The sequence below is a fragment of the Aotus nancymaae genome, unplaced genomic scaffold, assembly GCF_030222135.1.
Source record: "Aotus nancymaae isolate 86718 unplaced genomic scaffold, 86718_ANA_hifiasm-v0.15.2.pri h1tg000067l, whole genome shotgun sequence".
NCBI lineage: Eukaryota > Metazoa > Chordata > Mammalia > Primates > Aotidae > Aotus > Aotus nancymaae.
The window spans coordinates 5,202,188-5,224,829 of NW_026988482.1; the positions used below are offsets into that span (position 1 = coordinate 5,202,188).

The window sequence follows — 22,642 nt, forward strand, 5'->3', positions numbered from 1 at the left end:
GGGGCAAGGGGTCAAAGACTGGGGAGTACAGTGACTAATCTTTGGAGCTGACAAAAAATACACTCATCGAGGAATTAGGGCACAGTTTTCTTGAGATCTCTCTCCCTACCTTTTCCATTCTCTCTTCTTGATCAAAAATAATAATTAAGCTGATTCTTTCCCATGGCCTTACCTGAATCTCAATACAGTAAGGTCAGCATTCTCTTGAACTAACAGGAAAACCTGGCAAGTGCCTCAAAGATGACCCTGAAAGCTAGAGGGTAGGAGAAAATATTCTCTCTGGGGGTTGCCTGGGGACTTCCAGGACAGGCTTAAAAGGCTGACAGACCAAGGCAATAGAACAGAAAACTAGCTGACATATAAAAGCACCAAGGATGACAAATCTAACTGTGAAGAATGCCACCTCATACTCCCCACTTGCCCCTCAAATACCCAGAGAGCTTATAAAAACTTTTTCAGAGCAATATGAAGCCTAGGGAGATTATTTCTGTCTAACAAAAATTAAGACCAAGAAAATCCCCTATCAAACAAACAAAAAAGGATTAAAACAAATTTTCTAGCATATCTTTAAAAAGGGATTCCCACGGACAGACTGAGACAGTCAAAAACTGGAGACTTCAAACCTGGCATCAGCTGTAAGAAAGAGATTTACTATTGTTTTGAGACGGAGTCTCACTCTATTCCCCAGGCTGGAGTGCAATGGTACGATCTTGGCTCACTGTAACCTCTGCCTCCCAGGTTGAAGCGATTCTCCTGCCTCAGCCTCCTGAGTAGCTGAGATTACAGGCATGTGCCACCATACCCAGCTAATTTTGTATTTTTAGTAGAGATGGGATTTCACGCGTTAGCCAGGCTGGTCTCCCAATTCCTGACCTCAGGTGATCCATCCACCTCGGCCTCCCCAAGTGCTGGGATTACAGGCATGAACCACAGCACCTAGCTAGAAAGGGAGGTTTTTTTAATCTCACCACCAGATGCCACCTTACCAATAAAATAAATTACAGGTATCCTTTACAATCTGACTGTTCTTATCTACACCTAGAATCCAAAGAGACATGGATAAATTTGACATACCCCTCGTTATCCGAAACTCAGAAACTACGTATATTTGGATTAACTCTTTACTGTCTGAACTTACTGTAACCAAAATCTTTCCGTCCAAATTCAGAAGCTCAACAGATTCAACAGCAAGGAATACTTAAGTGAAGCATTTGCTGTAGTAGTGAGAAATCTTTAAGTTCTAGAACTTTCATGCTGCCATTGTCTAGGAATGACTACTACAAAGCAGAGAAGCACACTGGTCTCACAAAGCTTTAAAAACTCTCACGGTCACACTTGTCAAGTTCTTTCAAAACATAAAATGAAAAAAACACCCACCACGTTCAGAAAACATCTCTAATCCAAAGAAAGAAAGTGGGATAGAGTTATCGAGTAAAATCAGGAGCTGAGCCAACTTCACTGTGCAGTCTACAAGAAGCAATCAGGAATGCTCAGCAAGGAAAGCTGGACTAATTGGCACCTCAGAAAGAAGACAAGACATACGAAATCAACAGTTCATTCTTGAGAATCTCGGATGCAGTTAATTGACTAAGCACCACTTACAGATATTGTAAAGCTAGAATCGTTATTACTAGAACTATTATTTCCTAAAAGAAAAGTGTGAGGTGACACAAAACAGTTCAAAGAGCATTTCCTGAGGTTACAGTCACTTGGATAACCTAACAATAAAGATTTAAGACCTGCAACATGACCATACACATTTATGTTATTCCAAGCAGCTTAGATTCTAGTTGCAAGATAGATCACAAGCATTTCTCTCTACTGCTATGCTCTTCAGGCCAAACGACTGATTTGATTTCAAAAATGAAAAAGACTAGGAGGGGCTGGACATGGTGGCCCACGCCTGTAATCCAAGCACTTTGGAGGCCAAGGCGGGAGGATCACCTGAGGTCAGGAGTTCAAGACCAGCCTGACCAACATGGTGAAACCCCGTCTTATTAAAAAAAAAAAAAAAAAAAAAAAAAAAAAGTTAAAAAAAAGAAAAAGACTAGAAGGAAAGAATTCTGATTTTTAATTGCCTCCAGCTTCTTTGAATAAACTATTCATCAGCATAGAAAAGGTTTTAAACTCTGACCCTAGGCTTCTTCATATGTTAAATGGCATAAAATGACAACCACCTTCAAAGAATGTGAGGTATCAACTAATTGTGAAAGCAAAATCTTGCCGCCCTAAAGAAATCTTAATTTCATTACTTTCTTTCTTTCTTTTTTTTAACAGAATCTTGCTCTGTCATCCAGTCTGGAACACAGAGGTACAATCTCAGCTCACGGCAACCTCTGCCTTCTGGGTTCAAGTGATTCTCCTGCCTCAGCCTCCCTAGTAGCTGGGATTATAGGCGTGCAATACCACGCCCTGCTAATTTTTTAAATTTTTAGTAGAAACTGGGTTTCACCATGTTGGCCAGGCTGGTCTCGACCTCTTGACTTCACCCGCCGTGGCCTCCCAAAGTGCTGGGATTGCAGGCGTGAGCCACTGCACTCAGCCTCGTTACTTTCATAAAACAAGTAAACAAAATACATTAATCTAGTGGAAACAGATGTGCTACTAAAGAACTATCTTTGAAGTAATCATTTTAAGATGTTGCTGACCTACCAATTCTATGGTCTCAGGTATGGCAACATTGAAAAATCTCAATCCCTTGGTTAAGATTCCATTCACCATTCATTCACGCAACAGATTATGAGTGCCCTTACTGTGTACATGACATATGCTAGGTGCTATAACAAAATTTAAAATCTCATTGTTGTCCTGCAGATGCTTACATTGCCCTCAACGATGTTACACATACAATTACATAAGGCACATTGCATCATCAATGATAAAAACTCCTATGAGTTCAGGAAAAAAGCAAGCACTTCCTAAAGGAAGCAATGCCTGAACCATAAGCCTGACAGCTGGATCAGGTTCCAATAAAGTGAGATAAATTAAGGCTTCCAGAGAAAAGAAACAGTTCGAATACAGAAAGATAAGCATCCTTTCTCCACTTCTGTTAAGTACAGAAAATTAAGAGCACCAAAAAAGTCTAATCAAATTTGAGAAGAAATATTTTGCAATTCTCTGGAAATAACTTTTTCTTATCTACACAATTATTAAAAAACTTAAAAAAATTTTCTTTTTTTCTTTTGAGTCTCACTCTGTCAGCCAGGTTGGAGGGCAATGGTGCGACCACGGCTCACTGCAACTTCTACCTCCCAGGCTCAAGCAATTCTCCCGCTTCAACCTGCCAAGTGGCTGGGACCACAGTGGTGCAACACCACACCCGGTTAATTTTTTTGTATTTTTGGTAGAGATGGGGTTTTGTCATGTTGCCCGAGCGGGCCTCAAACTCCTGAGCTCAAGGGATCCGCTCACCTCAACCTCCCAAAGTGCTGGGATTACAGGTGTGAGCCACTGTTCCTAGCACAAATCTATTTTCAAGTTTCTCAAATAAGTCCGTAAAATACTGCAGAGGTGTTACCTTAAAGAGCCAGAACTGTCTTTCCATAACAATTCATAAAGGAAAAAAAAGTTTCATGGTGACATGCATGTCATGCTTCCATTTAAACAGGGTTTTAAAAACAGCATGGGGGAGAAGAGAAAACTGGCTTTAGAATGAGACAGACTTGGGTTTTGAAACTCAGCTCTACTGCTTACTAGCAGTTTGACCTGCAAAAGTTCCTTCTCTGAAAGTCAGTTTCCTCATCTGTAAAAACAAAGACAGCTACTCTGTAAGCAACTCCGAGTAGGGACAGAATGTGTATTACAGCATCCTGAAGTACTTAACATTTGTTAGTTTCTTTAATAAGGGAAGTAATCATTAATAATAAGCTATTCCACAAGCTGGAATTCTACAACAAAACTAACCAATCAGTATCATACTCGATCAAAATGACAAAGTAACTGACTCAGAGCATCATGTAAACCTTCATACCTCACTACTTTATAGGCTATTACATTCGCCTATAGGTACAGAGACTGTCTTCTAAACCACTGCTGAGCATGGAACAAAAGCCATCGCCTGTGACATACTGTACCTTTTGATTTGATTTCTCTTCCCTTGAATGGTTAAAACGTGTAAGCTAACACAAACCTGTCACAGTCCGCTGGCCATCACTTAGGTTATTCCACCACTTGTTAATCTAAAACAGATGGAAAAGTACATATCACCATATGTGAGAAATTTCAGGCTACAAAAATGAAAAACCAGAAGACAATGCCTTGCACATAAAGGAGGACTTTCTCATCTGTAAAAATCACTGGTGGCCACAGACATAATAAATACGTACTAGAATGGAAAAGGGATGTGTTGTATTGTCAGGCAGCCACATTCTCCACACAGAACCACTGGATAGCTCTGGGACCACAATTACTTCTAAACCTCAGTTTCCTGACACATGAAATGGGACAATGATAGATACCTAAGCAGTGTTGTCACGAGGAGTAACAATAATGTAAAGCCCTTAGCACACTCACAGATACAGACAGGTACCAAGGAAGTGATTATTCATACCAAGGTCCTATGTTAATCTAGTAATGGTACTGGAGTCTAGTAAAAAGAGAAGTGTCCTAATTTTTCAGGGGTACATGTTGAAAATTTTATGGATGAAATATGTCTAGAATTTTGCTGGTCTAGAATCGTACTATGTCTAGTATTGCTATGTCTAGAATGGTACTGGAGGTTAGTAAAAAGAGGAGTATCCTAATTTTTCAGGGGTACATATCGAAAATTTTATGGATGAAATATGTCTAGAATTTTGCTTTACCATAATACAAGGGTGGAAAGAGAAGGGAAAAAAGGGAAATAGATGAAAAACAAAATTGGCCCTTTGTTGGTAAACACTGAAGCTGGATGATAATGATTCATCATACTATTCTCTTGACTTTTGTATCTGCTTGAAATTTTCCACAATTAAAGTTTTAAAATAAAAAATTATTATAACTATGAAATCAAACCAGACTTTGTTCTTAAAAATAAAAATCCAAGGTAAAAGAAATTACAGATTAGTATGCATGATTCCATTTTTTTTTTTTTTTAAGAGACAGGATCCTCCTATGTTGCCAAGGCTGGTCTTGAACTCCTAGGCCAAAGCAATCCTCCCATCTTGGCCTCTCAAAGTGCTGGGATTACAGGTGTGAGCCACTGCACCCGGCAGATTCCATTTCTATAATTATAATTACACTGTGTATGAGCTCCTAGATCTTACTTCACACAGAGTGGTACAAAAGGGGTTCCCAGGACTTTCACGTTTCCATGTTAAATTTACATGTTGTTTCAATCTTCTTTAACAGTCATAGGTTTTCTGCGTTAAACCTGTCATTAGTTTAATTCCATTATAAACAAATCAATCTTTAAATAAAGATTATGTATACTGTTTGTGTCATTTTTCACCACTCTCAGGAACCATCTGGGTACATTTGGATATCAAAACTTCATGTGCAGACAAGTGTTGGAAATCTATTAACTTTCTAAGAGTTCCAGGATAATGGAATAGGTCAGTTTTACTATCTTCTCAAATACATTGTACTGAATAAAAGTCTATTGCTAGTTATTGTCATTTTCACATACAAATATTACCCACTGTTGTTCTGGCATAAAGCCTCTCTAACACAGACAGGGCTCATGCTTCCTGAATGTGCCCATGCGAAAACAAGGAGGAGTGAATTCTTTTCCCTACTTAGAGAAAACTCAAACCATCATTAGTAAAAAGAAAACACAAGGCTTCCTTCCCAGGCTCTTGCTGGCCAGGACCACATTGCTCCTAGGAAGGGGAAAAGTAAAGAAGATATCAACCCACTCTCCAGACTGGAAGGGCAATTGTGTCATAAAAATCAAAAGTGCGACTGGAGCAGCTGCCGCCGAATCCAGATCCCACTGCTGTGCGCCCCCGACGCCCGCCCGACGTGCATTCCTGGTTCCTTTTGGTTCCAAGTCCAAAATGGCAACTCTCAAGGATCAACTGATTCATAATCCTCTAAAGGAAGAACAGACCCCCCAGAATAAGATTACAGTTGTTGGGGTTGGTGCTGTTGGTATGGCCTGTGCCATCAGTATCTTAACGAAGGACTTGGCAGATGAACTTGCTCTTGTTGATGTCACTGAAGACAAAATGAAGGGAGAGATGATGGATCTCCAACATGGCAGCCTTTTCCTTAGAACACCAAAGATTGTCTCTGGCAAAGACTATAATGTAACTGCAAACTCCAAGCTGGTCATTATTACGGCTGGGGCACATCAGCAAAAGGGAGGAAGCTGTCTTAATTTGGTCCAGCCTGACATGAACTTCTTTAAATTCATCATTCCTAATGTTGTAAAATACAGCCCGAACTGCAAGTTGCTTATTGTTTCAAATCCAGTGGATATCTTGACCTATGTGGCTTGGAAGATAAGTGGCTTTCCCAAAAAACATGTTATTGGAAGTGGCTGCAATCTGGATTCAGCCCGATTCCGTTACCTGATGGGGGAAAGGCTGGGAGTTCACCCATTAAGCTGTCATGGGTGGGTCCTTGGGGAACATGGAGATTCCAGTGTGACTGTATGGAGTGGAGTGAATGTTGCTGGTGTCTCCCTGAAGACTCTACACCCAGATTTAAAGACTGATACCGATAAGGAACAGTGGAAAGAGGTTCACAAGCAGGTGGTTGAAGAGTGCTTACGAGGTGATCAAACTCAAAGGCTACACATCCTGGGCCATTGGACTCTCTGTGGCAGATTTGGCAGAGACTATAATGAAGAATTTTAGGCGGCTGCACCCAATCTCCACCATGATTAAGGGTCTCTATGGAATAAAGGATGATGTCTTCCTTAGTGTTCCTTGCATTTTGGGAAAAAATGGAATCTCAGACGTTGTGAAGGTGACTCTGACTCCTGAGCAAGAGGCCCGTTTGAAGAAGAGTGCGGATACACTTTGGGGGATCCAAAAAGAGCTGCAATTTTAAAGTCTTCTGATGTCATACATTTCACTGTCTAGGCTACAACAGGATTTTAGCTGGACGTTGTGCATGTTGTCCTTTTTATCTGATCTGTGATTAAAGCAGTTATATTTTAAGATGGACTGGGACAAACATCAATTCCTGAAGTTAGAAATAGGAACGGTTTGTAAAGTCCTACGGCTATATCCTGATGCTGGATGGTGGTAACCTTGTGTAGTCCTAAACTGGTTAGTGTGAAATAGTCCAGCCACCTCTGAGGCCCCGCTGCCAATGCTGCACACGCTGCAGTTGCCCCTTGAGCCAGAGAGATGTTCATTTGCTATATAACTTCCTGGATCCTTCACTGAACATGCCTGGTCCAACATTTTTTCCCAGTCAGTCACATCCTGGCATTCAGTGAATAGATCCAATATCGTATGTCTTGTTCCAAAGGATCTCATTTTGGGAACTATATATATTAGTAGTGTACATTACCATACAATGTAAAAAGATCTACATATAAACAATGCAACCAACTATCCAAGTGTTACACCAACTAAAACCCCCAATAAACCTTGAACAGTGAAAAAAAAAAAAAATCAAAAGTGCTTGAAACTAAATGGGCCTGAATCCACATATTAACCACAGTCTCAGTGTTCAATATGTATTGGCAAGTAAAAGAAATAAAATATTTATATGTTTTATCTAAATGCAAACATTTTTAAGAAATCAGTTAAGAAAGAAGAGGGCCATCAACTCACATATAAAGTAAATGAAAAGCTCTAAAAGCTCCGTATTATTTTTTTTTTTTTTGTATTTCATCTTGAGCACAGAGACACTCAACAGCTGGTATTTACCATAGGTGTGTAAATATCATGTCACTCACAAACATTTAAAACTTCTCTTGGTGAGAGGCACGGTGGCTCACGCTTGTAGAATTCCAGCACTTTGGGAGGCCAAGGTGAAAGGATCACTTGAGGCCATGATTTTGAGACCAGCCTGGGCAACAAAGTGAGACTCCTATCTCCATAAAATATGAAATAATTGGCCCAGCATGGTGGCACATGGCTGCAGTCCCAGCTACTTGGGAGACTGAGGCGGGAGGACTACTCAAGCCCAGGAGTTTGAGGCTTCAGTGAGCTATGACTGCATTATTGCACTGAAGCCTAGGTGACAGAGTGAGACCCTGTCTCTTAGAAAAAAAAAAAATTCACTTGGTAACCCTACCCCTAAGGCATGTGTGTATTTTGAAAAATTCTCTGCAGTTCAAATAAGTACTCTAAAGCCGGGGTCTCCATGCCCCGGCTGCTGACGAGTAGTGGTCTGTGGCCTGTTAGGAACCTGGCCACACAGAGGGGAGAAAATTACCACTACAGCTCTGGCTCCTGTCAGATCAGCAGCTACATTCGATGCTCATAGGAATGCAAATCCTACTGTGAGCTGTACATGTGAGGGATCTAGGCTGCACGCTCCTTATGAGAATCTAGTGCCTGATGGTCTGAGGTGGAACAGATCCCAAAACCATCTGCCCCCTGCAACCCTGATCTGTGCAAAAATTGTATTGCATGAAACCAGTCCCTGGTGCCAAAAAGGTTGCGGACTGCTGCTCTAAAGTAATCCAGCAAGGTGATCCAAGTATAACAGTGGTCTTTAAACTTTAGTAGAGCTGAGATATCCTCTACACAGAAACATTAACAACTATTAACATTAATTTTTTTTTTTTTTTAAGACAGTCTCACTCTGTCACCCAGGCTGGAGTGCAGTGGTGTGATCTCAGCTCACTGCAACCTCCGCCTCCTGGGTTCAAGCAATTCTCCTGCCTCAGCCTCCTGAGTAGTTGGATTACAGGCATGTACCACCATGCCCAGCTAATTTTTGTATTTTTAGTAGAGACAGGGTTTCACCATGTTGGCCAGACTGGTCTCGAACTCCTGACCTCAGGTGATCCAACCACCTCAGCCTCCCAAAGTGCTGGGATTACAGGCGTGAGCCACGGCGCTCAGCCAATTTTTTTTTTTCTTGGAGATAAAGTCTCACTCTGTCAACCCAGGTTGGACTACAGTGGCACGATCTCATCTTACTGCAACCTCCATCTCTCGGGTTCAGGCAATTCTCCTGCCTCAGCTTCTAGAGTAGCTGGGGCTACAGGTGTGCATCACCACACCTGGCTAATTTTTGTATTTTTAGGAGAGATGGGATTTCACTACGTTGGCCAGGCTGGTCTCGAGCTCCTGACCGCCTTGGCCTCCTAAAGTGCTGGGATTATAGACTTGAGCCACCGCGCCCGGCTGACATTAACATTTTTAACAACCATCTGAGGTGATTTTGGATGCACCTGGGTTAGAGAGCCAACATTCTTAGAACACTGTCAAGTGCAACACCAGACATAAAACAGTAATAAATATTTTGAAGAATATTAAGTGCACTGACTTGACATCTATTAATTTGATGTTGCCATTAACTAAAAGTGCTTCATAAATAACCAGACTTCAAAACTTGGGATTGCCAGTTGAGTAACTACAGTAAACTATAACATACAGTATATTTCAAAATAGCTAGTGGAGAACAATTCAAATGTACCTAGCATAAAGATAAATGTTTAAGGTGATAGATATTCCAATTACTTAGATTTAACTACACATTATGCATATGCATCATGTACACTGAAAACATGTGCATCTATTATGTGTCAGTTTTTTAAACTGTGATTAGCTAGAACAAAGAAAGCAGTGTTTACCTCCTTTCTGAAATCTCCTTTTTTTTGTGGTCTTATGCTATCCAACCAATCAGCTTTTATACCATCAAAATAATTCTGGACCCTGGATTTCAGTGATTCATATTGCCAAATAGCAGCTGATCCAAATGCACAGCCTGTAAACTACATAAAATTAGAAATATTAAAAAATAAATTTAAAAGGGAAATAGATCGATACATATTTCCAAGGACAATACTTCATTTTCATTGCTTTTTACAAATCAACAGAAGGAATACCTGGCACAGTGAAATCTAATAAGTGAAAAGGATTTTTTTTTTTTTTTGAGACAGAGTTTTGCTCGTCTCCCAGGCTGGAGTGCAATGACATGACCTTGGTGCACTGCAACCTCCACCTCCCAGGTTCAAGCAATTCTCCTGCCTCAGCCTCCCAAGTAGCTGGGATTACAGGCGCACGCCGCCACGCCTAGCTAATTCTGTATTTTTAGTAGAGATGGGGTTTTGCCATGTTGGCCAGGTTGGTCTTGAACTCCTGACCTCAGGTGATCCACCTGCCTTGGCCTCCCACAGTGCTGGGATTACAGGCATGAGCCACCGTGCCCAACCAAAAAGGACATTTTATTGTTTCCCATTTTATTAACTTCACAGTACGCTGGGGCCTGTTTCCAGCTATAAATCCTCAAATAAAACTGAAAACACCAACTTAGCACCACTTGAAATGCTGTACCAAATGAGGCCCATAAGTTTATTCTCTAAGGCTTACGTAAGTGAGCCAGATTCTAAAAGCAAGTATTAAATTCAGACTCTATAATCAGAACTCATGAGCCCAGCTCCTTTTGATCCCGCTCCACCTGTCCTTACTTTAAGGGAGCCCAAACAGGACAAAGTATCTTAACACCGCATTTGTAGCAAGGTAGGTAACTCCTAGCGAAGTGCACTCTTACCCCAACAGTAAAAAATAACGGTTTTATGAGAGTCCTTATAGGATAGGGAGAAGGATAAAAGGCTGTTTCTTCCACGGGAGGAATCAAAGCACTTCTCTTGTGTGCTTTACCACTTGTCCCTGTGTCTGATCTTCGAGGTTCAACCTTCCTGGGTGCTTTTCTGAATCCGCATTTTTGCTGAATAACGAAGTTAAACCTATGGGGCAAAAATAACAGATTAGAAACACAGTGGCGTCTTGCAAACAGCACCTTCTGTGACCCTCCACTTGGCCTGCATCATCACCATCTCGGTCCTGTGACCCTCCACTTGGCCTGCATCATCACCATCTCGGTCCTGTGACCCTCCACTTGGCCTGCATCATCACCATCTCGGTCCTGTGACCCTCCACTTGGCCTGCATCATCACCATCTCGGTCTCTTCTCACTCTACAGTCCAAAAACAGCCAGGATTCCTACGCTCGGAATTCAAAGTCACAAAATTCAACCTTTCTGGAAAAGGTGACACACAAACTACTACAACTTCAGAGGATACTACTTTGGGCTATTACTTTGTATTAGTCAACAAAATAATTTGTATCCATCCTCCACACAGAAGAAATGTGAAAACCTGGTAAAAAGCTAGAGAACACTAAATTATTCTTATTATTTTTTGAGACAGGGTCTCCCTCCATCACCCAGGCTGGAATACAATCACTCTCTCCAACTCCCAGTGGTACGATCACGGCTCACTGCAGCCTCCACGTCTCAGTCTCAAGCGATCCTCCTGCCCCAGCCTCCCAAGCAGCTGGGACTACAAGCGTGAGCTACCACACTCTGTTACAATTTTTGTACCTTTTGTAGAGATGGGGTTCTGCCATGTTGCCCAAGCTGGTCTCGAACTCCTGGGCTCAAGCAATCCTCTTGCCATGGCCTCCCAAAGTGCTAGGACTATAGCATGAGCCACGGTGACACACCAGTTGTCAGTTTCTTTTCTTTTTTTTTTTTTTGACGGAGTCTCACTCTGTCGCCCAGGCTGTAGTGCAGCGATGCAGTCTCACCTCACTGCAACCTCCACCTCCAGGGTTCAAGCGATTCTCCTGCCTTAGCCTCCCGAGTAGCTGGGACTACAGATGCATGCCCCCATACCCAGCTAATTTTTGTATTTTTAGTATTGATGGGGTTTCACCACACTGGCCAGGCTGGTCTCGAACTCCTGACCTCATGATCCGCCCACCTTGGCCTCTCAAAGTACTGGGATTACAGGCATGAGCCACTGTGCCCAGCCATCAGTTTCAATCAGCTCAGAATGATTTCCGATTTTTTTGTTTAAAGTTTGGTCAATTTCTGGAACAAATACATGTATTGTCCTTGAAGACATTCCAAATTCAGATAATTATTTCCTTTTATAAGTATTGACCATTATAAATTAATACACTCCTTCCACCTCTCCCCTTCTTTATTTCACTGTTTCAGGGACATCCACCAAACCTATTTGTTAGTTCTTACCCCAAAAAAAAAAAAAAAAAAAAAAAAATTTGTTGTTTGAGTCTTTACAGCTTGACCTCCTCAAAATATCTGACACTACTGATCATGCCTCCCAGTCCTAGCTTCTGTAACAGCATTTCCTACTCTTCAAATTCACCTTTAATTCCCAGGGTCTTCCCCTTTTCCTCTACCCTAGTTCCTCTACACAATTCAAACTCAACCTATATATATTCTTGAAACATTCTTCTTTTTCTTTTGTAAAACTGTAACTTTCCCAGGTCACAAAGTAAAGATCCCTTCCTGTTTGTACCCTGAACACATTATCTCTTAGTATTTTGAGATAGAGTCTCACTCTGTCACCCAGGCTAGAGTATAAATGACACAATCTCGGCTCACTGCAACCTCTGCCTCCTAGGTTCAAGTGATTCTCCTGCCTCAGCCTCCTTAGTAGCTGGGATTACCAGCACCCACGACCACACCCAGCTAATTTTTGTATTTTTAGTAGAGATGGGGTTTCACCATGTTGGTCAGGCTGGTCTCAAACTCGTGACCTCAGGTGATCTGCCCACCTTGGCCTCCCAAAGTTCTGGGATTACAGGGATGAGCCACCATGCCCAGCTATCCCTTATTTAAGGGATAATAATGTATGTTATTTTTATATAAGGGATATGTTCAGAGATAACATTATATATAATGCATAATATTCAGTGAGGAATATCATGACATACTATCCCTACCAGCCTCAAAGCTCCTCAAAAGCAGATTCGGACATGTCTTTTGTCTCTGTATCCCAGCCCCTAAAACAAGCACACATTTGGTTGAATTTTTTGTGGCCTGAATGACTTCTAAGCAGGTAAATGATTCAAATTTGTTTCTTTAGTCCTGACCTCAACTTTCTACTCTGGCGTTTCCAACTGTGTATTGAATACTGCTACTTGGATATGCTCCCCATTACTTTAAAACCAATATATTCAAAATAGAACTAATTTATTATCCTCTAAAAACACCTCCATTTCTGACGTACTGTTTCAGTAGGACCACAATTTTCTCAGTTACTGAGGTTAAAAATCTTGGCTGAACACAGCGACTCACACCTGTAATCCCAGCACTTTGGGAGGCTGAGGAAGGCAGATCACTGAAGGTGAAGAGTTCGAGACCAGTCTGGCCAACACTGGGAAACCCTGTCTCTACTAAAAATACAAAAATTAGCTGGGTGTGATGGTGCGCACCTGTAATCCCAGCTACTCTAGAGGCTGAGGCATGAGACTCTCTTGAACCCAGGAGGTGGAGGTTGTAGTGAGCCAAGATGATACCACTGCACTCCAGCCTGGGCAACAGAGACCCTACCTCAAAAAAAAAAAAAAAAAAAAAAATCCAGAAGTCATTTTGGAGTTTTCTTTCCTGTATTCTTACCCAATTAAAAGTCAACTCTATCCAAAATACTTCTAAAATTCCTGGTCTAGTCCCTTAGTTCATGCCTGGATCATGTCAACAGTTTCCTTAACTTTAAAACTTTAACCAGTTGCATATTTTTCTTGCCTGACACTGCTTTTCCTCAACATTCACTAGTTTCTCAAATGTCCTCTTAGAGGGCCAAAAAGCTCTTCCTAATTCCAATGCAACTCCTTAGCTTCTCCCTTCTGGCCTGGAATACGCCACCGTTTCCTAGCAGATCTCCTTGCTTCCAGCACTGCCCCACTCCAAGTGCACCCTTCACATTGTATTAAGCACAAGTGTAATGTTCCCCTGCTTTAACCCCACAGTAACTTCTCATCACCCCATCAAAGTCAGCACACATCCTTAACCCTGACCCCTTCCTCTCTTGCTACTTTCTCCCTCCGCCACCTCAAATCCTCTCTATAGCTGTGATACTGACTTTCTCGCAGCTCCTGTGATCTCCCTTGCTCTCTTACCTGTGACAATGCTACTCATATTTTGGTATATACTTCCCTTTGTTTAACTTGTTTGGGCCCTTCAGATCTCAGTTAATATATCTTCTCCTCCAGGAAGTCTGCCCTAGCTGCCCCAGGCTGGGTACTTCTCTCCTTTGCACTTCTAGAGTTCTAAAGCAGTTTTTAAAATACTTATCTCCATCATTGCCCATGCCTCCATTATAGTTTTTTATCTCTACCACTAATTCTAGTCCCTAATAAAAGGTCAATAATTATCTGTTAGAATAGAGATCAAAAAATGATTTCATTTTATTTTGAAAAACTCAAAGTAAAGTGGTACTATTCATAAGATGAGGAAAATTGGAAGCCTCAGAACAGGCAACTGAAGAGATGAACAATTCCATCTGGGGTACTGCTTAAAACGCTTGCAGTCATGGCAGCTTTATTCCTCTAGCTAAAAACTGAAACTTACACTTCCATTAACAAGAGAAATTCTGTGGTATTTTCACATAATGGAATATTACACTTGGCCAAAAAAAGGAAAGAAAGTCAGAAAGAACTAATCATACATCATGGATAACTCTCAAAAACACTGTTGAGCAAAAGAAGCCAAACACAAAAGAAAACATAATATGTGATTCTGTGACTTCCACTGCTAAGAAGCTGACAGACACATCTGTTGTGATAAACATCAGAAAAGTGATTGCCTGGAATGGGTGGGGCTTGACCGGAAAGGGGCAAGAGGAAACTTTCTGGGATGATGGCAATCTTTATCTTGATTTGGGTGACAGTCACACAGGTGTATACATTTATCAGAATACACTAGCTGTATATTTAATACTTACACATTTTACTATATGTAAATTATATCTCAATAAAGTATTGTAAAGATGCTCATATCATGTCCAGGTGGAGTATCTTAATAGGCATTTTGGAGACTAATGAAACTCAGAACAAGGTATAGCTCCTACCACTATTACTTGCCTGGAATGCCCTTTCTCTTCAACACAGAGACCACTCCTCAGTGCAACTCAGAAATCACATGGTGAGGAAAGGGATGATAAAGTAATTTGACTTGAGATTTTAAATTCAGAATTTATACTTCCAAATAAGTGATGTTCCCTTTCAAAGAAATGTATTACAGAAAAAGCAGAAAAGGTTTGAACAAGTTTATTTTGGAAAGTTATGAACTTATTCAACCAATGGTACTGTTGCTCTAAATGGCTCTTAACTCCCTTCAGAGCCTGTGACCAGTCTTATAAATTAGCTTTAAATTAGCTATTTAACAGCCTTTAGCAAACCCTGTTAAATAGCTAATCCCAAATCTATTTCCAACCCTTTCCCCTTGCCTGCTTTTTCTGTAATAGGAAATATCTTCACTTTTCCAGCCTCCCCTATAGCTAGTGGTAACCATATCACACAGAATTGTGGCCAAATGAGACTTAAGAATTTTTCAAAAGCCTCTTGGAAAGGTTTTGGACACATCACTCATGTCAGCACACCCCCTTCTTTCCACTTTAAATAAGGATGCAATGCCTAGAGATGGGCAGTCATCTCAAATGCTAACAGACAGGCCAAGGGATTCAAACACTAACCTTGACATTTTTGAGCCACTGAGCAAAGACAGCAGCCACTTACCTCCCATCATTCTATATTTGATAAATAACTCGCCCTCTTACTAAAACCACCAGTTTACTTACAGCCAAGTACATTCCTGGTATAATTTCTAAAGTGGCAGATGTTAACTTTGCAATTAGATTTAATTTTTTTCTTTTTTGAGACAGAGTCTCTTGTGTCACCCAGGCTGGAGTGCGATGGTGCAATCTCGGCTCACTGCAACCTCCACCTCCCAGGTTCAAGCAATTCTCCTGCTTCAGTGGGAGAGATCCACCTGCCTCGACCTCCCAAAGTGCTGACATCACAGGCATGCACCACCGTGCCAGGCCGGATTTGATTTTTTATTAAAGATAGTAAAGTAACTTGGAGATAGGTCTAGTTAGTAAAGTGGCAATTAATTAAAACAAGTAATGTCACTTTGGGCCAAAACAAAGGTGTATCATAAAGTAATAGGAATATATTTACCATAAAGATGACAAGTTGCCAGTCACGCACAGTAATCCCAGCACTTCGGGGGCTTAGGCAGGAGGATCACAAGAGATCAGGAGTTCGAGACCAGCCTGGTCAATGTGGTGAAACCCCGTCTACGCTAAAAATACAAAAATCAGCTGAGTGTGATGCCACCTGTAATCCCAGCTACTCGGGAAGCTGAGGCAGGAGAAGCACTTGAACCTAGGAGATGAAGGTTGCAGTGAGCCAAGACTGCACCATGTACTCCAGCCTGGGTGACAGGGCAAGACTCCGCCTCAATAAATGAATGAATGAATGAATGAATGAATGAAGATGGCAAGTTGTAACCCAGTATTGTTGATTCCTAGCATTTGTCACGTACTGGACCAAGAAATACAAAGGATGAGAATTTTTTACATTTCCAACAGCTTAATACTCCTCAATCGATTCAAATAAAAGATTACTTCTACCTGTCACCAATTCACTTATAATTCTGAAGCCCAAGTTTTAAAAGGAATATAAACACATGAGGTTGGGGATCTGGACTTGAAGCAAAGCCAGACCTTTTTGCCTAAAATATTTACCACGAGGATCTCACCAGAAATGTGTGTCAGGCTGAGGACACTAAGAGTGCATTACACAAGCCGGCCCCAGGGTTAAGTTCAGAGCTTATCAGATGCAGCATACACATACTGAATACATTACACACGCAGGCATAGCTCGATTTACTGTACTTCACAGATATCCTCAGTTTGTTACAGATTGAAGGTTCGTGGCAATCATACATCTAGCATGTCTTTCGGCATCATTTTTCCAACAGCATGTGCTCACTTGGCAGTTCTGTGCCACCTTTTGGTAATTCTTACAACACTTCAAATGTCTTCCTATCTGTTATGGTGATTTGTGATCAGTGACCTTTGATGTCACTCCTGAAATTGTTCTGGGGTGCCATGAACCATGACCGTACGAGACACTGAACTCAATGCTGTACAGGTTCGGACTGCTCCACCAACCGGCCAGTGCCCATCCTTCCCTCTCCTTCGGCCTCCCTGTTCCTTGGAACACAACAATTTGAAATTGGGTCAATTAATAACCTTCAATCACTTCTAAGTGTTCAAGTAAAAGGAACAGTCACATGTCGCTCACTTGAAATCACTAGATTTTTTTTTTTTTTTTTTTGAGACAGAGCCTTGCTCTATCGCCCAGGTTGGCTGGAGTGCAGTGCCGCAATCTCGGCTCATTGCAACCTCCGCCTCCCTGGTTTAAGCAATTCTCTTGCCTCAGCCTCCCAAGTAGCTGGGACTACAGGCGTCCGCCACCACGCCCGACTAATTTTTGTATTTTTTTTTAAGAAGAGACAGGGTTTACCATGTTGGCCAGGCTGGTCTTGAACTCCTGATCTCAGGTGATCTGCCCACCTCAGCCTCCCAAAGTGCTGGGATTACAGGTGTGAGCCACTGCACCCGGCCAACTAGAAATAATTAAGCTTAATGAAGAAAGCATGTCAAAAGCTGAGACTGGCCGAAAGCTAAGCCTCTGTCACAAATAGTCAAGTTGCAAATGCAAAGAAACAATTCTTGCTGGGCATGGTGGCTCACACCTGTAACCCCAGCACTTCGGGAAGCTGAGGCCGGAAGATCGCTTGAGTTCAGGAGTTTGAAACCAACCTGGGCACCATAGTGAGACCCTGTCTCTACAAAAAATTTAAAAATTAGCCAAGAGTGGTGGCTTGCATCTATAACACTAGCTACTTGGGAGGCTGAGGTGGAAAGATGGCTTGGGCCCAAGAGGTCAAGGTTGCAGTGAGCTACAAATACACTACTGCACTCCAACCCGGGTGACAGAACTAGACCCTGTCTCAACAACAGCAAAACTACTGAAGGAAATTTAAAGTGTTACTCCTGAGAACAGATAAATAGTAGGCCAGGTGTGGTGGCTCATGCCTGTAATCCTAGCATTCTGGGAGGCCCAGATGGGCAGATCACCTGAGGTCAGGAGTTGGAGATCAGTCTGGCCAACAATGTGAAACCCCGTCTCTACTAAAAATACAAAAGTTAGCCAGGTGTGGTGGTGGGTGTCTGTAATCCCAGCTACTGGGGAGGCTGAGGCAGAAGAATTGCTTGAACCTGGGAGGCAGAGGCTGCAGTGAGCTGAGATTGTGCCACTGCACTCCAACCTGGGCGGCAGAGCAAGACTCCATCTCTCCCCACCACCCCCCACCCCCCCAAAAAAACAAAAAATAGTAAGAAAGCAAATAGCCGTACTGCCGACATGGAGAAAATTACAGTAGTCTGAACAGAAGATCAAATCAGCCACAACATTCCCTTAAGCCACAGCCAATCCAGAGCAAGACTCCAACTCTCTTCAATTCTACGAAAGCTGAAAGAAGTGAGGAAGCTGCAGGAAAAGTCTGAAGCTAGCAGAGGATGATTCATGAGGTTTAAGGAAAGAAGCTGTCTCTATAACACATAAGTGCAACCTGAAGCAGCAAGTGCCGATGTAGAAACCACAGCCACTTATCAAGAAGATCCTAAGATGAAGGCGACCACTCTAAACAGATCTGCAATGGAGACCAAACAGCCTTCTATTGGAAGAAGATGCCATCTAGAACTTTCATTGCTAGAGCGTAGGCAGTGCCCGGCTTCAAAGGACAGGCTGACTTTATTAGGCACTAATGCCGCTGGTGACTAAGTTGAAGCCAATGCTCATTTACCATTCTGAGAATCCTAGAGCCCTTAAAAATGATGCTCAACTACTCTACCCGTTCTCTAGAAATCCAACAGAGCCTAGATGACTGCACAGCACATATGCTTACAGACTACAGTATAAACATGACTTTTATATGCACTGGGAAGTCAAACAACTTGTGTGACCTGCTTCATTGTGGTGGTGTGGAACCAAACACACACTATCTTTGAGGTATGCCTGGACTGGGAGTTACATGCGGACATATAGAGCTTGTTGGATAGAATGAGATACTCTGTCTTGGCTCACTGAACTTATTACCTAAGGTGCATTTACGTGCTGCAGGGATTAGAAAGTCAAAACTATTTCCCAGGCCTCCTTGTAGTTAGGGTTCCAGATGTGATCAGGGTGCTAATCACATATGCTGGTATCACACTTAAATTCAGAATGGAGTCTATGAAGATGTGAGGCATCCATTTTGCTAGCGGGAATAGCAGAGGCAGTACAGATCTTTCTCTGATCAGCAGATCCTGACTGAACGGCAGCTCTCCCAGTTGTCTCACCTATTACTGCATAACAAGCCCCTCTAAAATGCACTGGCTTAAAACCATTATTACTTTTTTCTTTTTTGAGATGGAGTTTCACTCTGTCACCCAGGCTGGAGTGCAGTGGCACAATCCTGGCTCACTGCAACCTCTGCCTTCCAGGTACAAGCAATTCTGTCTCAGCCTCCCGAGTAGCTGGGACTATAGGCGCAAACCACCATACCCAGCTATTTTTGTATTTTCAGTAGAGACAAGGTGTCACCGTATTGGTCACGCTGGTCTCAAACTCCTGAGCTCAAGTGATCCACCCGCCTCGACCTCCCAAAGTGCTGGGATTGATTACATGTGTGAGCCACGTGCCCAGCTTTTTTTTTTTTTTTTTAAAGAGATAGGGTCTTCCTATGATGACCAGGCTAGTCTTGAACTCCTAGCTTCAAGTGATCCTCCCATCTCAGCCTCCCAAAGTGCTAGGATTATAGGCATGAGCCACCATGCCCGGCCTAAAACTGTAATCTCTTATTTCTCATGATTCTCTAGGTTAGCTGTCCTCAACTGGGGACCAATTCCCCTGGTCTCCCCTGTATCCCTCAACGCAGCCAGTACTCTTGACGGCTTAACAGAGCTGGAGAGTCTAAGATGGCCTCACCTGTACCTGGAGCCTCAGTGCTGGTTGTCTGCTGGCTCGTTCTCCACCTGGTCCTTGGTATTCAGTAGTCTAGCAGGCGCTTCTGCCATGACAGAGGGAGTGTTCCAAGTGGGCAAAGGCAAAAGCTACAAGGTCTTCTGAGGCCGACTCTGGACCTTGCACAATATTACTTCCACCACACGCTACTGGTCAAGCCAAGCCACAAGTTCAACCCAGCTCCAAAGAATAGGGAAAAGTCGACTCCACCTCTGGATGAGAACTACAAAATACTGCGGCCATGGTTGTTTATCTGTCACACTAGATGCGGCGGAGGCAGCTATGCTTCCTAGTCTAGAGCAGTCATTCTGAATGCTGGCTCTACATTAGAATCACCTGGTGAGCTCTTACAAATCCTGCACCGTGGCTCCACCTGTATCAATCACAGTAGAATCTCCAGGAGTGGGCCCAAGGCCTTAGTAGTTGTAAGACCTCCCCAGGTGATTCCCATGTGCCGCCAGAGTTGAGATCTATTAATATCACAGGTTTGGGGAACCTTTAGTCTACATACAAATCACCTGGCAATCTCATTAAAAGCAGACTCTAATTTAGTAGGTCTGGAGCAAGGTGAGTCTGAGATTCTGCATTTCTAAACAGGCACCTAAATTAGGGGTTGACAAATCCACTGTAGAGTGGATTTGAGCCTCCAACTAAGAATGGTCTTTACATGTTTAAAGAGCTGTTTAAATGGTAAGGGACAGAATATGCGACGAAGACCATATGCGGTCATCTTTTCTATCTGACTTTTTATAAGCTAAGTTCGCCAAACTCCTGTCCTAGATGATGCCTAAACTGCCAGTTCATGAACCACTTAGAATAGCAAGGAGCTAGAACCCGCTTCTTCACTCTTCCAACAATACTTGTACTTAAATTAGAATGGCTTGTTGTCCTACAGATTAATAGGTAATAAAACAAAGAACTCCAATACAAATGTTTCACTAGAACTGACTCCAGGCATCCATGCCATCTTCTCCTTTCCCAAACCGTACCCTGGAATTTCCAGCCATTTGGTCTGATGAGGTACACCAAGCCCACGACTGGCTTAGGCCAACCTTCACATCCCATTCCCTGGCAACTTCAAGGGATTCAAGGATGGGCACCTGTCCCAAGTTAGGCCAATCTGGTCCAACGAAATTCAATTTCAAGATTTTGTTTGTGATAAAGGAGAAGACAACTTTTCTGCTAGATTTGCACCTAAAAATACATAGCCCCAAGAGCTGCTGGCAACCACCTTATAACCACAAGGAGATAGCATGCTGAGAGAATGAAGCCAACACTTAGGAAGCAGAGACAAGCCATGGAGAAAAATGGTATCTGGTGACAATTTCAGACACTGGACTTGTCTCACTAGAAGCCAGTCCTACCTCTAGACTTTTGAACTGCGTAAACCAATAAATTCCCCTAACTGTTTAGGTCAGTTGGAGTTTGGTTTTCTGTTGGCATAAGGACGCTTTTAGATGTGTTAAGTATATTTACTATATAAGGTACATTTTCTCTCTTTAGTGAGCTTTCGTTTTAAATCTCTTTTTTTTTTTTCAGTGGCTCTCGCCTGTAATCCTAGCACTTTGGGAGGCCAAGGTGGGTGGATCACCTGAGGTCAAGAGTTTGGGACCAGCCTGGCCAACATGGTGAAACCCTGTCTCTACTAAAAATACAAAAATTAGCCGGGTGTGATGGCACATGCCTGTAATCCTAGCTACTTGGGAGACTGAGGCAGAAGAATCGCTTCAACCTGGAGGGGCGGAGGTTGCAGTGAGCCAAGATCATACCATTCACTCCAGCCTCGGCAAAAGAGTGAAACTCTGGCTCAAATTAAATATCTTTTTTTTTGAGTCTCGCACTGTTGCCCAGGCTGAAGTGCGGTGGCACCATCTCGGCTCACTGCAACTTCCGCCTCTCGAGTTCGAGTGATTCTCCTGCCTCAGCCTCCTGAGAAGCTGGGATCATAGGTGCCCACCACCAGGCCTGGCTTTTTTGTATTTTTAGTAGAGATGGGGTTTGGCCATATTGACCAGGCTGGTCTCAAACTCCTAGACTCAAGCAATCTTCCTGCCCCAGCCTCCCAAAGTGCTGGGACTACAGGCCTGTGCCACCACACTGCCCTTATGAATTGTTTTTGAGAGTGCAAGGGTAAAGACAATACAACTTAAATATACAGGTCAGCACTAATGTTTGTTACTCAAGATTTGTAACAAATTGAGCAGAAATGGCCTAATGTTCAAATGGAGACAAAACGTGTCTAAGCATACACAATTGATTAGATTCATTCCACTTAAAATAGAGCCCGAGGCACGGCAGTGTGTACCTGTAGTCCTTGCTACTCGGGAGGCTGAGGACGAGGATCCCTTGAACCCAGGAGTTTGAGGCTGCAGTGAGCTATGACGGCGTCACTGCACTTTAGCCTGGGTGACAGCAACTCGCCTCTTAAGAAAACAAAAGATATTGCGGGGCGGAGGAGGTGTCCCCTACATAAACTCTGGCATGCCACAATTATTTTCCTGACCCCATCTTGAGTTAATAGATGGTCAGTTAAAACAAAATATAATGTACATGACTAATATGTCAAGTATCTTACCTAAAGATATTTTGAGGGTAGGCATGGTGACTCAAGCCTGCAACAGCACTTTGGGAGGCCAAGGTGGGCAGATCACTTGAGGTCAGGAGTTAAGAGATCAGCCTGGCCAACATAGCAAAACCCCCAT

General features: G+C 42.6%; 1 protein-coding gene and 1 pseudogene across 3 annotated transcripts in view; one reads left to right on the top strand and one right to left on the bottom strand.

The window, feature by feature from the left end:
- The window catches only part of PARL (presenilin associated rhomboid like), a 55,698-nt gene that overhangs the window by 29,961 nt on the left and 3,095 nt on the right, over window positions 1–22,642 (bottom strand). For 2 of the 3 annotated variants that reach the window (XM_021674491.2, XM_064366861.1), the window contains exons 2-4: window positions 10,606–10,801; window positions 9,686–9,826; window positions 4,130–4,178 (exon numbers count right to left, since the gene is read on the bottom strand). In XM_021674491.2, coding sequence (XP_021530166.1) covers window positions 4,130–4,178; window positions 9,686–9,826; window positions 10,606–10,801 — 386 coding nt within the window. Of the gene's footprint in view, window positions 1–4,129; window positions 4,179–9,685; window positions 9,827–10,605; window positions 10,802–11,436; window positions 11,478–22,642 lie in introns of those variants that run through there. The other variant, XM_064366860.1, reaches the window with a different exon arrangement.
- On the top strand, window positions 5,918–7,006 carry LOC105720612 (L-lactate dehydrogenase A chain-like; annotated as a pseudogene).